This window comes from Phocoena phocoena, chromosome 20 (genome assembly GCF_963924675.1).
Source record: "Phocoena phocoena chromosome 20, mPhoPho1.1, whole genome shotgun sequence".
In the NCBI taxonomy this organism is placed as follows: Eukaryota; Metazoa; Chordata; class Mammalia; order Artiodactyla; family Phocoenidae; genus Phocoena; species Phocoena phocoena.
In genome coordinates this window covers 15576994-15592712 of record NC_089238.1, presented here as the reverse complement: position 1 = coordinate 15592712, position 15719 = coordinate 15576994, and the positions used below count along the sequence as shown (strand labels likewise).

General features: G+C 53.8%; 1 protein-coding gene across 1 annotated transcript; it reads left to right on the top strand.

Annotated features, from left to right (window-relative positions):
• Positions 1 to 11069: 11069 nt before the first annotated feature.
• Positions 11070 to 15330, top strand: LRFN3 (leucine rich repeat and fibronectin type III domain containing 3). Its single transcript, XM_065899399.1, has 2 exons — positions 11070 to 12490; positions 14865 to 15330. Exons 1-2 carry the CDS (start codon positions 11070 to 11072, stop codon positions 15328 to 15330), a joined length of 1887 nt encoding a protein of 628 aa, XP_065755471.1.
• Positions 15331 to 15719: the final 389 nt, after the last annotated feature.

Genomic DNA, 15719 nt, shown 5'->3' with positions numbered 1-15719 from the left:
AGACCACGGTGCTAACAGTGAAGGGGTGAGAAGTAGGTGGGTTTGGGAGGGTACTGTGTCACAGAAACTGGGAGGGGAGTTTTCAGACAGGAATGGTCTGGAGGACTTGGTAAAATGCAGACTGCTGGGTCCCATCCCCAGAGACTCTGGTTCAGTAGGTCCAGGGCGACAGAGAATTTGCATTTCTAACAAGTTGTCATGTGATGCTGATGCTAACGCCGCTGGTCCAGAGATCACACTTGTAAACCACTGGTCTAGAACAACACTTTCTACTAGAAATGTAATGTGAATCACATAGGTGATTTTAAAATTTCTAGTAGCCACACTTAAAAAGTAAACAGGTGGGCTTCCCTGGTGGCGCAGTGGTTGAGAGTCCGCCTGCCGATGCAGGGGATACAGGTTCGTGCCCCGGTCCGGGAAGATCCCACATGCCGTGGAGCGGCTGGGCCCGTGAGCCATGGCCGCTGAGCCTGCGCATCTGGAGCCTGTGCTCCGCAGTGGGAGAGGCCACAACAGTGAGAGGCCCGCGTACCGCAAAAAAAAAAAAAAAAAACAAAAAAACAAAAAAGTAAACAGGCGAAAGTACTTTTAATAAAATAGCTCTCTCCTGTATTTTATTATTAATATATCCCAAAACTATCGTTTCAACATGTTATCAATATTTTTTAAATTCTTGAGATATTTTACATTCCTCCTTTTGTACTATCTTTGAAATCGCAGTGTGTATTTTATACTTACAGCACACATCTCAATTAGAACTAGTTAACCTCTCAAAAGCCACTTGTGTGGCTAGTGGCTACCCTACTGGACAGCATAGGACAGGTCCATTATTACAGGACCAGTGAGTTGAGGATGGAGAATTGCCTCTTGAGCTTAGCAACAAGGAAGAGGTTTAGTAATAGGCGCCAACATTTGTGAAATAGAGGGAGAGAGATGGAGGGGAGAGCATGGAGACACTTCCTTCCTGAAGTTTGGCTGTGGTTTCAAAATGGATGGATCAGGCCGACAACACTCAAACCCAACATTGAATATTAACATCACACAAAAAAAGAAACATCCAGGCAGTATTATGTGCCTCCTGATGGAAGGACTTGTCATCACCCACGAAGCATACTTACCCCTAAATTGAATCTGAATCCGACCCAGCCTCTAGATTTACCAGTTTGCAGGGCATACAGGGGACCGAAGAACATATTAAAGGACACCAAGAAGTGCAACCAGACTGTGAGATAGATGGGAGTGAGGGGGAACTGTCATTGAATAAGACTTAAAGAGGTACCAACAAAATGCAATGCACTATCCTGTTTGGATTCTGATTTGAACAAGCTAACAGTTAGGAGACATTTATAAGATGATCAGGGAAATTTGGTGATGGGTTGGATATTGGATAATATTATGGAATTATTCGTTTTTTAGGTGATAAAGGTGTTTTTTTTTAAAAGAACCTTATATTTTAGAGATACATACAGAAGTATTTATGGATGAAATCATATGATGTCTGGCATTTGCTTTAAACAAATTCAGCCAGGGAGGGAAGCGGAAAAAATAAAACAAGACTGGTCATATGTTGATAATTGTTGGATGGGTAGCTGGAGGATCGTCGTACTATTCTATTTTTGTGCATGGTTGAACGTTACTATAGTAAGGTGGTTTTTTTTAAAAGGGGTGTGGCTATAAAAGGAAATGAGAGAAAAGAAGGATTTTTTTTTTCCTCTTAAGACTGGAGCACTGGGACTTCCCTGGTGGCGCAGTGGTTAGGAATCCGCCTGCCAATGCAGGGGACACGGGTTTGAGCCCTGGTCTGGGAAGACCCCACACGCCGCGGAGCAACTAAGCCCACGAGCCACAACTACTGAAGCCCGTGTGCCTAGAGCCCGTGCTCCCCAACAAGAGAAGCCACTGCAATGAGAAGCCCACGCACCGCAACGAAGAGTAGCCCCCGCTCGCCACAACTAGAGAAAGCCTGCAAAGACCCAACGCAGCCAAAAATAAATAAATACATAAATTAAAAAAAAAAAAAAAGACTGTAGCGCCAAGGAAATACTAGGGACAGTGGAGATGCAGGAGAGAGCCTGACGGCTGGTGAGCTGGTTCCAGCACACACACAGTGTGGGGCGGGGGGGTGGAGCGGGGGGGCGGGGGGGTGGAGCGGGGGGGGCGGGGATCCCGCTCTTCCTCGAGTAATGGACTGCATACCCTCCACCGCTGCTTCAACTTCAGCTCCGCGTCTGTGGCTCCAGGGCCTCCCACCAGCTAAGGTCCAGCGGGCGCTACAGGCCACCCACGCCTGCGCAGCAACCCCTCCGTCCCGCGCGGGCCTCAGTCCCTACACCCCATAATCCCCCGCGCCGCTCTGGAAGCGCGCCCTCTGTGGGGGCGAGACCTCCGCTTCCAAGATTTGAGCAAGGTGAGGCAGAGGGTGTCGCGTGGCCTTCCGGGAAACGCAGTTCGCAGGCTGACCCAAGCCACCGCTTAACCTGCCCTCAAGCCTACGCGCCCCACAATGCGCCGCGCGCGCAGCTGCTGAACGGTGTGTTGCTGCCCCCAAGTGGCGATTGCGCGGTTACGCCCTGGCCTGGGAAGGGTGCTGAAAGGGATAGGGGCGAAGGCGGGACTGGGGACTCCTGGTCCCTGGGAAGCTCTGGGAAACCTTTCCAGAGGATGAGGCCCTCAGACCTGGGCCAAGGAAGGTGGTGAAGCGATTGCAGGTAGGGCCCTCTATGAGAATTACATGAAATCAGAACAATAACTGTTGGCTGCTTATTATCATTATTATTACAGCTAGTACTTAGCGAGTAAGCACTTAGATGCCAGGCCCTGCTCCCAGCGCTTTACTTGTATTAACTCATTTAATTCTCCCCAAAGACATTTGATTTACTATCAGCCCCCTCTTTACAGGAATGGAATTTAAACCCAGGCTGTCAGGCTTCAGAGTCTGAGAGTCTTCAGAGTCTTCTTCACTATGAATTAACACCCTCTGATCATTCTATTAAATTATCCCAAGATTGTAATTAGCACAGGAATCAACTCTAGATGGCCATTAGCAACGTGGATCTCTTTGAGTTGATGGTTATCAGCATGTGTTCCTGCCCAAGTTTGTGATTTAGCCCTTCTCCAGGACAGAGTTTGCAATCAACATAGATTTGTAATTAGCACATGAATCAGAACCTGGGATCAGAATTCTGATTAGGGATCAGATTTCACAGGGATCAGATTTCTGATTAGCACTTGAATCAGCAGTGGTTTGTGTTAGGAACTGGAATCATAGGTTTCTGATTAGCACACGGGTCGGCACACAGGGATTATGTTCACACCTAGAAAGCTCTATCCCCTTTTGGTCCAGGTGACCCCCTCAAATGTTGCCCCCATCCCTTCCCTGAACCCCACCCCAACCGTCACCAACAGACAGACAGACTTGGTGGTTTCCTTGCCCCTCCCCTCTCTCCCATCTTGTTCATAATGAAATATCACAGCGACAAGCACAGGTTCAGAAATCATCTGTTCTCTTTCTGCCCCGTGAGGAGACACAATTCCAAAGCCTGGACTGTGTCTCATTCATGGGCATGTTCCCAGCATCGGGCCTGACACACAGTAAGGGCTCAATAAATGCTTAGAGAAAGAGTGTCGGACTCTCACCATTATCCTTCTGCAGTGACCTAAAGGTTTATCAAATCAAGTCAGATTCTCTTTGCCCTCAAAGGAGTCAAATTTGTGGTCACCCACCCCAAAGGCAGGGAACCAGGGTAGATGGGTGGGTGGGTGGTCAGGGTGGGGCTGGGAACTTCTCCCTGGAGCAGGACTCCATGTAGTGGATGGAAGGAGATCCCATGGCCTCTTTCTGCTGCTTCCCCTGAGGTTGTGGATCTGGTGGTGGTTGATGTTGGCTCCATTATAATCCATACTCTCCTTGCATAATTGTGACTGAGAGGGAGATGCCCAGCCTAGAAATATGTTCTCAGCCCCCCTTGCATCTCTCCAATAAGATATGAGCAGAAGGGAAATCTGTAGAATGTCACTTCTGGGCCAAGTTTTTTTAAGAAGCTGGTGAAACTTCTCCACTCTGTCTCCTCCCATTTGCCAGGTAGAAGCAGATAATTCTGAGCCCTAGGAAATAATGGAGGTGCAAGATTAACAAATCTGGCACGTGAATCAGCAGATGGAGGATAGCTGCCAACCACGCAGGACACCTGTGGCGAGAAATAAACTTGTATTAAGTCACTGAGAATCAGGGGGTCATTTGTTACAGCAGCTGGCATTACATTCACTAAAACACTGATCCTTCCTTTCTGGCCCCAGATATCAGTAAAGCTTGAGCCCTCCTTGTCATTCTGTAAAATGAACCTCTAATCCCCAACTGTGGCATTCAGGCTTTCACAGAGCAGGTCTATACAGTGGCCCAAAGTCTCTACGTTTGCTAGTTAAAAGTTTTCGGCATATTTCCCTCCATTCTTTGCACAAATGTAAACCTTTCCCCATGTTCTTATGGAAGTGTTCTTCCATGTTGATAGCTGGAAGTCATTAAAGCAGACCTTGAAAGTTGCATTCCGTCTTCCACGTAGTTCAGCAGAACCTCATGTAGAGGGTCTCCTGGTTGCTGTGTAGAAGTCAGTGCTTGTTTGGGACCCATCAATCTGATTTAGGGTGGTTAGAATGCGTGTACGGGGTGTGGATGGAGAGGATGTACTCATCTCCTTGCCCCACTCTTTTGACCCCTCCACATGGGGGTGCACCTTCAGACATGATCTTTAAAGTGAGTCCCTAGTTCTCAGCTCTGATTCATGTGCTAATTACAAAGCCGAGCTACTTTCAATGAACCCCATTGACTGGACTTGGGTTGTACAAGGAGTTGGTAGGTACTAGTTGAGGATAAGGAGATACCACCTCCATCCCTTCTTGCGCTAACAACCCCCTGACTTGGAAGGGGCCTAAGTTTATTTATAAAGCGACCCCTTTTTGGCAGACAGACAGAATCCGTTGGTTTGAATGTATGTGTGCACACATGTGCATGTGTATGCCCATCCCATGGAGGTGTCTGATGTGACTCTCTGAATATGTTTCTGTGCATATGTGTGGGAGTGTGGCTCACACATGTGTACGAGAGAATCTGTGTGCAGAGTGTGTTTCTGCACATGTGACCTCTCACATGTCTGAGTGTGAGTCTGTGTGTGTGTTTTGGAAGTGTGTCTAAGTATTCACTTTTGTATGCCCCTGTATTTGAACATGAGTCCAGGTGATGTAAGTTCCATGTGCCTGCTGTATCCATGTGTGTTCTGGTGAGCCTCTGAGTATGTGATGTGCCTGTGTGAGTATGGATGTGTATTTTGGGGCAGATTCTGTGTGTGGATATGAGCAGTTCCCTTCCCCCCAAGTCTCCCTCAGCTCTCAGGCAATTTAACTTCATTCTTCCTGCTGTGGCTGTTTCCACTGCTTCTGTCCCCTTCTCCAGATGTTGCAATTATGTAAATGCAGCAATTAAGCGGAGTCCCCCAAACGAGCATCCCACCAGGATCCCCTTCCAGGAGCCAATGAGAGATTACAGCACATGCAGACACATACACGGTGCTCTTCAAGCACCACAGGGACCACCCCCCCAGACCGCACATGCTGTGGCATGAGGGCACACAAACGGCATAGGGGGTCCCTTTGCCCACCTGCTTCATTCGTACTTATCCTTAAGATCTCAGTATAAAGACCCCCTCCTCCGGGAAGCCCTCCTGACTCCGGGGGTGGGGGAGTTGGGGGGAGAAGGGTTGGACTCTGCCTCTGGGCCCCACACCCTCTGTTTCCCGCATGAGAGCCCTGACCACTGTGGCCTGTGCTTTGTCATCAGAGCCCTTATTATTTTGCCCTGTGCTTCCCCTAGCACACTTTGACCACTATGGCCTGGACTTCTGTCATGACAGTCCCAATCTTTCTAGCTAGCCCAGGCTTCTCCCATCCCCACCCTGACCACGCCAGGCTGTCTAGAGATGTGTCTTACTCCCTTTTAGAATGTGAGCTCAGTGAAGCAGGACCTGACGCTGTCTTGGTCACACTTTTACTGTACTGTCATCTAGCACACAACCATGCCCAGAAATCCAAAGTAAATGTTGAACTAGCATCTTGGCCTCTGCCTTTCTTTGTTGCCAAATCTTTATGTCTCTAAACATGTTAGTTTCTTTGGCACACATTTGGGGTGCTGCATGCCCTCAATTCACAAGGTTTTGGCATAGGTGTGGTGGACAGTACCACACACATTGCAGATGTTCCTGGTTTAGCCCAGTGGTTCTCAAAGTGTGGTCCCTGGACCAGCAGCATTACCATCACCTGGGAAGGTAGACATGCAAATCAGAAACTCTGGGACTGGGGCCTGGAGATCTATGGTTAACAAGTCCTCCAGGTGATCCTGATGCAGCTAAAATGTGAGGACCTTGGGTCTAGTTCATGCAAGTCATCCCTCTGCTTTTCCACCTCAGATCTCAGATGGCTCTCAGTACCACCCCCTCTCACCAAGGGAGAGTCATCACTAAAGGGGGCAAGATTCTGTGGACAAATGCCCCAGCCTCTCTGAACTTTGCAGCAGGGAAGGAAGGGAAGGAACGACAATTCTGATGTGTTCTACAGGGTTCCTTAATGTTCCCCAGCAGAACTGAGCCCCAGTTGCCCAAAGAGGTAACCCATTCCTCGTCTGCACCTTCTATTAACTTTGTTCTTCCTCTGCCTCACTCTTCCCCCTCCCTCCCTTGCCTATTTCCTGGGTCCATACACCAAATCAGCCAGATCCTCTGAATTCTAATCCCAGTCTGTTTGGGATTGTCTCCAAGTATTTTCCTCTATCTCCCCCACCTCCACCACTTCTGCAGCATCTCTGAAATTTCTCACCCTTTTTCTGAGCTTCTGAGAAACCGTATCTGCTGTGCTGGGCCAGGAGCACTGATGAACTTTGCTAATGATTGGGAAAGGTGGACCCTAGAGCTGAGTTAATTTTAGCTGCAATTTTCCAATACACACAAGTGGAAGGAGCCAAAAGTCTGTTCTGAAACCTTCAGCAGAGCTAGGGATGCCAGGGTGGATGTGCATTCATGCCCCCGCCCCCAACAAGGTTACTTTACTCCTCTGCTCAGTTGGGGGTTCCCGGGGGTGGTTTTTGATCAGGTCCCCCCAGGGTAGGGCCATGAACACAAGCCAAGGCTGTGCCCCCTTCGGACGAGGGTTTGCAAAAGGTTAAGTCCCCCACGCTGCTATAACCTATAGCAACGTTCCCAGGCGAGGCTTGGAGACCACGGCCCACATTCCTCTTCCTGCAACACCATCTGCCAGGAAACATGTGGAACCCACCCCCCTATCCTCTCCTCCACTATCCTCCACAAGCATCAGCACAGGGAGACACCACTCCTGGTGAGTCATGTGTTAGTACAATTCTAGCAGGATATTCTGTGGGGCAGTGGACCTGAGTTGGGGAGAGGGGAAGGCAGTGGACATATTTACTGGGTCAACCCAGCCAACCCCCTGCCTCTCTCCCAATTCCTAATTTCTCCTTCCTCCATGGGATATCTGGCCAGTGTATCTTGAGGTCTAGCTCTAAATCCAGAGGGCACAGGGTCTTGGAGCCAAGTTTTCCCCTCGCAGCCAGGGCAAGGAGTCTTGGGAAGGAGCAGAGTCTCCCCTCTGGCCTGAAAGCTCAGGCTTGTTGCTGGGCAGGGTTCAAGAAAGGAAACTCCACCTGAGGGAAGGACATCCCAGAGAGGTGGTGCTGAGGTACAGGGGCAGAAGGATACAGGCTTCTGTGGGGGCCGGGGGCTCTGGGATGGAGAACCACATTCAAGGCTGTGAATGAGAACTGGACACACACATATATACACGTACCCATCCTCATAGCTGAGTTGCCCCAGGTCAGTCTGTCTCTGTCTCTGTCTCTCTCCCATTTCTCTGTCTCTCTGACTTTATCTCGATCTCTAACTTGTGCTGTCTCTTGTCTCTCTTTTTCTTTCTGGGTCTGTCACTGTCTCTGTATTTCCATCTCTCCTTGAATATGTGTGTCTCTTCCTATCTCTCTGTCTCTCTATCTGCCTCTCTCTCATTCTACTCCTCTCTGTCCCTCAATCTAAGCCTGCCTTTTTATCTCTGTCTTTCTCTATCTCTGTGTGTCTCTCTGTCTCAGTCTCTGTGTCTCTCTCTATCTCTCTGACTCTCTCTTTATCCAAGGATTCTCCCTCCGAAGCAAAGCCAGAACGACTCCGTGAGAGGTGAGGCCAGGGGCGCGCCTTTGAGCGAGGGGACCTGCCTACACCTTTAAGTGCGGGCGCGCGCGGGGCCTGCGCCTTTAAGCACGGGCGCGCGCACGGCCCTGGGTTCCCGGCGAGGAGGCCGCGGGAGCGCCCGGACCCGGCCCGCCTGCCCCGCACCTGCCTGGCCCCCGCCCCGGCCCCGGCGGGGGAGGGGTCTCTGAGCGCGGCCCCTCCCCCCTGCGCCCCGGCCTGTGCTGCGGTGCCCCCACCCCGCGTGTCCGTGTCTGTCCAGGCCTCGCCCCACCCCGGCCCCCGGGGCTGCCTGGCCGCCCCCCCGCCCCCACCGCAGCCGCCCCCCTCCCTCTGGGCCAGCCCCCGCCGCAGCCTGGGAAGCAAGTCGGGACGCCGCCACCCCAGATCCAGGACCCGCACCCCGAAATCTGGGGCCTGCACCCCGAGATTGGCTCCAGAGATCTGGAAGCCCAAGCCTGGGAGCCTGATTTGGGGCTGGGACCCCAAGACCTGGAGCCTGAACATCAATATCTGGGGCTGAAATCTCAACATCAGTCCCTGGGACCCCAAGATTTGGAGCCTGAACCCCAAGAATTTGAATATGGACCCCAAGATTTGGAGCCTGAACCTCAAGATTTGGCATCTAAAACCCCAAATCTGGAGCTGAACTCTGAGCTCTGTGCCTGGGACCTTGAAATCTGGGACTGGATTCTCATTTCTATACCGTGGAACCCACTATTTGGGACCCCAACCCTGAGACTTTAGGCCTCAGATTCCAAGATCTGAACCCTGGCATTCCAAAGGGCCTAAACCTGAGTTTGGGCCTGAAGTCCTTGCTGCAAACCTGAATACTGAAATTTGGGGCAAATCTTGACTCAGAGCCCCAGTATCTGAACCCAGCACCCCAGTATCGGATCCCAAGACTGGACTTGGGACTCAGATCTTAAACTCTCCATTTGACTGTTTAGCATCCCAGGACTGGAGCTGGGAGACCATGACTCCAAGCAACCCAAACTGGGGCCTGGGTCTCTAAAACTGGACCCTTAGAGGCCCAATATTTGGAGATCTAGGACCCAAAGTATCCAGGTCTATCAAAGTATCAAGGATATCAAAGTGTCAAGACTCCGTGGCCACAGATCTGAGCTGAGACATAACAGACGGTCCCTCTACAGAGGCCTTGGGGACAGGGAAGGAATGACCAGGCACCCCCTCCAGACCCCTGACCCCCTTGGAGCTTGAGGACTCTGCTCCCTGGGGTTGCTTCCAGCTCAGGTAAGACTACTGGGAGGCCCCATAGTGGGGAGGGACTTGGGAGGAACTTTGTGACTGGGGGTGGAGGTAAGGATTACCAGGTTCCCCTGGGCACCTTTGGAGTTTCCCCAGGAAACAGATATCCCCTCACAAGGGTCTGCCTCCAGCTCCTGCTCTGCTTCAAACACTCTCTGGACATTTGGCCAGCCCTGCCCCTCTCTAACCTCCTCTTCCCCAGTTGATGGCATCTCCAGGTCTGTGACCCACTCACCACCACCCCCTCCCCCCACCCTGGCTCTCCAGCATCTTCCTACCATCTGTCTTATTTGATCATCTCCAGCTGCCTCTCCTGTCCACCATTCCGCTCTCCAGTCTCCTTTCTCTGCCTCTCCTCTCACTGACCATCTCTATTCACCTCTCCTCTCTCTGATCATCTTTGACACTTCTGTCCACTGTTCTTCTCTCTGGCTACCTCTGGCCACCTCTCCTCTCAGTGACCGTCTCTGTCTGCCACTTCCGTCTTTGATCATCATCTTTAACCCCCCTGTCCACAGCTTCTCTCTCCAGCCACCTCTGTCTACTGTTTCACTCAATGACCACCTTTGATATCGCTGTCCAAGGTACCGGTCTCTAATCATCTTTCAGCAACTCTCGTGCCCGTGTCTACCCCTGACCCTAAGCCTTGACCTGTGACTGTCTCTGACCATCTTTGACCTCTTTTTCTACCACTGTTCTCTCCAGCCGCTTCCATCCATCTCTCCTCTCTGACTTCCTTTATCCGCCTTTTCTCTCTCGGACCATCTTTCACCATCTCTCTTGCCCTCCACCCACTCCTGACTCCAGCTGCCAGTCTGTGACCATCCTGGCCTTTATTGACCACCTCTCTTCTCTGTGTCTCTCTTGCTCATTGGTGTTCTCTGATCATTTCTAACATCTCTGGTTGCCTTTCCTCTCTCGGATGACTTCTCCCCACACCCATCATCCTAACCAGCTGTCCCATGTCCAGCTGTCTCTGACATGTCTGTCCTCTCCTCCTCTCTCTGACTGCCTCTCTGCCTTTTGACCATTTTGGACCATCTTTGGCCATCTCTCCTGGATCTGACCACCCCTGGCCACTTCCCCTCTCTGTCCACTTCTGATCTTCTTGACCATCTCTAACCACCTCTCTTCTCTGGTCATGTCTGGCTACTTCTAATCATTCCCACTACCCTGACCAACTCTCCTCTCTTTGGCCATCTCTGAGTATCTCTCTGACCATGTCTAAAGCTCTCTGGCTTACCTTCTACCCACCCTGACTGCTGATCCTGTTCTCTGACTGTCGCTAACCGTTTCGAATCACCTCCCTTCCCTCTGACCGTCTTTGCACATTTCTGCTCCCTGGGTTCGCCCGGGAAACATCTCTCTGAGTCTTTGACCGTCACCTCTGGCTTTTGATCTGTCTGACCAGTCCTCTCTCTGACCATCTTTGACCAAGTCTTCTGCTCTGTGACCTTCTCTTCTGGTCTCAGACCACCCCAACCCCCTTTAGCCACCCCCCCACTTCTGGCCTCAGCCCGCCCTAACGCCCCCCTTCTTCCCTGCAGGCCGACCCTGCCCGCGATGGCCGTCCTCCCTCTGCTCCTCTGCCTGCTGCCGCTGGCCCCCGCCTCGTCTCCACCCCAGCCAGCCACACCCAGCCCGTGTCCCCGCCGCTGCCGCTGCCAGACACAGTCCCTGCCCCTAAGCGTGCTGTGCCCGGGGGCAGGCCTTCTGTTCGTTCCACCCTCGCTGGACCGCCGGGCGGCCGAGCTGCGCCTGGCGGACAACTTCATCGCGACCGTGCGGCGCCGTGACCTGGCCAACATGACGGGCCTGCTGCACCTGAGCTTGTCACGCAACACCATCCGCCACGTGGCCGCCGGCGCCTTCGCTGACCTTCGCGCCCTGCGCGCTCTGCACCTGGACGGCAACCGGCTGACGTCGCTGGGTGAGGGGCAGCTGCGCGGCCTGGTCAACTTGCGCCACCTCATCCTGAGCAACAACCAGCTGGCAGCGCTGGCGGCTGGGGCCCTGGACGACTGCGCTGAGACACTCGAGGACCTCGACCTCTCCTACAACAACCTCGAACAGCTGCCCTGGGAGGCGTTGGGCCGCCTGGGCAACGTCAACACGCTGGGCCTCGACCACAACCTACTGGCTTCCGTGCCCGCCGGCGCCTTTTCCCGCCTACACAAGCTGGCGCGGCTGGACATGACCTCCAACCGCCTAACCACCATCCCGCCCGACCCACTGTTCTCCCGCCTGCCACTGCTGGCCAGGCCCCGCGGCTCCCCCGCGTCCGCCCTGGTGCTGGCCTTCGGCGGGAACCCCCTGCACTGCAACTGCGAGCTGGTGTGGCTCCGGCGGCTGGCGCGGGAGGACGACCTCGAGGCCTGCGCCTCCCCGCCGGCCCTGGGTGGCCGCTACTTCTGGGCTGTGGGTGAGGAGGAGTTTGTGTGCGAGCCCCCCGTGGTGACACACCGTTCGCCGCCCCTGGCCGTGCCTGCCGGTCGGCCAGCCGCCCTGCGTTGCCGGGCAGTGGGCGACCCCGAGCCCCGTGTGCGCTGGGTGTCACCCCAGGGCCGGCTGCTGGGCAACTCGAGCCGAGCTCGCGCCTTCCCTAACGGGACTCTGGAGCTGCTGGTCACCGAGCCGGGCGATGGCGGCATCTTTACCTGCATCGCGGCCAATGCAGCTGGCGAGGCCACGGCTGCTGTGGAGCTGACCGTGGGCCCCCCGCCGCCCCCCCAGCTAGCCAACAGCACAAGCTGCGACCCCCCGCGGGACGGGGATCCTGATGCCCTCACCCCGCCCTCTGCTGCCTCGGTCTCTGCCTCCTCCAAGGCGGCTGACGCCGGGCCCCCTACCGACCGTGGCGTCCAGGTGACTGAGCATGGGGCCACAGCTGCTCTAGTCCAGTGGCCAGATCAGCGGCCTTTCCCAGGCATCCGCATGTACCAAATCCAGTACAACAGCTCAGCCGACGACATCCTCGTCTACAGGTGCAGGGTCCAGGCGGCGGGCAGGTTGGGTGGGGGAGCGAGGTGGAGGGAGGGCTGGAGGAGCACCTACTGATACCCCAGGTTGCAGCACTGGAAATGAGGCTGCAAGGTTACAAAGGCAATCAGACAGCAGAGGTAAAAGAAATCAGGCAGAGAGGGTAAAAGAAATCTGGCAGCAGTGGTAAAAATGAAAGAAGGCAGCAAGAATAAATACTAATCAGGCCAGAAGAGTAAAAAGATAATTGGGGGTGAGGGGCAAAGTTGAGGGGATACAAACCAACTTAAGTAGTAAAGAGAAGCCGGGTATTTCCAGATGACAGGGCTAGACTCAAGCCAGTCTGCAGGAAGAAAAAGAGATCAAGCGGGAGAGTACACGGATCATGGGAAAAATGCAGTGAGGCAGCCTGGCTGCAAAGGAACTCAGACCAGAGGCTAAAAGGAAAATGGGGGAGGACGTTACATAGAGATTAGGCTTTGCGTTTGTGCGGTGCGACCTGCTCCATGTGTTTGGAGTTCCAACGTGGTGACATCTCAACTTTTGGTTTTCTAAATCAAATTAAACCTAGTTCAAGCTCCACCTCTGGGTGACTGCTGGGGGCTCCCTTCTCCCTTCTCTTGTTGCAAACACAAAACTTGGGGTTTACACACTCCAAGAGGCGGGTTATATAACTTCTGCCCCCAAGCTGGAGAGCACATGGAACATCTGCTGTGGCCACATGTGGTCACTAGTGGTGGCTCTCATCCAGATGTGCTGACACATCTCACCCAAGTCCAGGCTTGCATGGATGCCTGTGGATGGCTCCCTGTTCTCACTGCCAGGCTGGGCCAAGGGTACAGTCCCTGACACCTGGCTGCAGAGGACTGGGCCTCCCAAGGCCTGGGGTCTTCACCTCGTAAACCCAGTACCTGGGTTCCCTGTGCCTCCCCAGAAGCCCAAACCTCAAAAGATAGTCACTTGATTTCCTTTTCAGTCCCGGAAATCCAATGAGCTTTTTCCACTCCCTTTCGTAGACAGCGGTACTCAGTAGATTCCATGGAGGGCCCACACCTGAAAATCACACAAGTCCTATCTACCTTGCCTGTCAGGGGACGGGACAAATGCTCTCCTAGATCATCACCCTCCTAGAGATAATCATGGAGTTCCCTCATTAAAGCAGTTTAAGAATAAAACAGATTATAAAACAAGTTAAATCTGCAACAGGGTGCCATGCTACCAAAGGAAATATAGTGGAATTGGGTACTAAGGATAAAAGGGAATGGGAAAGATAAGGATAAATAGAAACCAGGCTAGAGAGATGAAAGAGAATCAGGGGACAGAAGTGGAAAGAAATAAGGCAACAGGGAGAAAAAGAACTCAGCAATGATAACTGAGGCACATCAGTTTAATGAAAATGGAGCCAGATGACAGGACGCACTGGAAAGCAGGCTGTGGATACGGTAATAATAACACAGCAGCGGCAGCGGGGCTTGGGGGACATTCATTGGCAGGTTAGAAGGAAATCGGGCATCAGCGGTATGGGGGGATCGGGTGGTTAGATTAGAGAGAATTCTAGGTTTAACACTAGAGGAAAGTCAGGCAGCTGGAAAAGGGAAACCAGGCACCTGCTGGAGGAAAGTCAGAGGAGCAGAGGGAAATTAGGTGAAGGTCTAGAGGGAGACTGGGAGGTGGGATTAGAGGGAAATTGGATGGACGTGGGGGGGGGGTGTGGCTAGAAGGAAATGGGCATCAGGTTAGAGGGATACCAGACAGCATTAGAACAAAACTGGGTGCTGAGTTGGAGAGATGTCTGGCAGCAGGGCTGGAGGGAACTCGGTGGTGGGCTGGCGGGAAATGGGGTAGTAAACTGGAGGGACTCGGGCAGTGAGCTAGGGGAGAGTAGGGTGGGGGGACCAGCGTGAAGTCAGGCAGGAGAGTGGAGAAAAACTGGTCAGCAGAGCTAGAGGGAACTTGGAGGCTGGTGGGAAATTGGGGGGCAGTGCAGGATGGGAAGCAGGCAGTGGGGTATAAAATGAAACCCCACGTGGGGGGCAGTGGGGCTAGCGGGAAGCTGGGCAGCAGCGCAGAGGGGAAGCGGGCAGCGGCACTAGAGGGAATTTGGGCGTTAAGGCCACAGGGAGATCACATGGGTATTCGAGCAGTGGGAAGATGAGAGGGTGGGCTCGGGTGAAACAGGCTAACAGAACGGAGGGGTATTGGGCAGCTGATGGGTATCAGACCAAAGGGAATTCCGGTAGTGGTTACAGGGAACTCAGGGGCTAGGGTGAAATGAGACAGTGGCCTGGGGGGAAATCCTCCAGCTCGGAGGGTTGGGGCAGAGTGCAGGGTGGGTGCTGGGCAGCCGGAGACCTGACTCCCACCTGTCTGTCCCTCCAGGATGATCCCAGCCGACAGCAGCTCCTTCCTGTTGACGGACCTGGCATCAGGCCGCACCTACGATCTGTGTGTGCTAGCCGTGTACGAGGACGGCGCCACGGGGCTGACAGCCACACGGCCTGTGGGCTGCCACCGCTTCTCCACTGAGCCAGCGCCGCGGCCCTGCGGGGCCCCGCACGCACCCTTCCTGGGCGGCACTATGATCATCGCACTGGGTGGTGTTATCGTGGCCTCGGTACTGGTCTTCATCTTCGTGCTGCTTATGCGCTACAAGGTGCACGGTGGCCAACCCCCGGGCACGACCAAGGCACCTGCGCCTGTCAGCAGCGTCTGCTCCCAGACCAATGGCGCCCTGGGCCCCACGCCGGCCCCGCCGGCTCCTGAGCCGGCCGCACCCAGGGCCCACACCGTGGTCCAGCTGGACTGTGAGCCCTGGGGGCCCAGCCACGAACCCATGGGACCCTAGCTTCGCGCCCACCTCTATGGCCCTTCTGGCTCCAGGGGTAGCAGGACCCGGACACCCTGTGGGACCTGGCTCCAGACTCACCAAATTGCTCACGGTTTTTAAAACTCTGATGGGGAGGGTGTCGCGGGCACCGGGACACAACAAGAAAGTCCTATTTTTCTAAGCTTGGGCCTGGGCCCTTGCCCTTGTCTCTGTCTGTTGGGGCTGGGGGATCGTTCAGGGGTCTGGAGCTGGGATGCCCCCTCTGGGGAGAGAACCACCCCCCAGTTCTGTCTGAAGTCCCTGGATGAGGCTGAGGATGGTTATCCCTTTAGTGTCCTCTCTGGGCCTGCCCTGTGCTGGGTGATGCTGCAATGACTCAGGCAGCCCCCAGCCCTGCCCCTCAGACA

Bases quoted from the DNA above. Each gene is read 5' to 3' on its own strand.
- LRFN3 (XM_065899399.1), top strand. From the start codon at position 11,070: ATGGCCGTCCTCCCTCTGCTCCTCTGCCTGCTGCCGCTGGCCCCCGCC. The intron at 12,491-14,864 runs GTGCAGGGTCCA...CTGTCCCTCCAG, and splicing joins GACGACATCCTCGTCTACAG to GATGATCCCAGCCGACAGCA.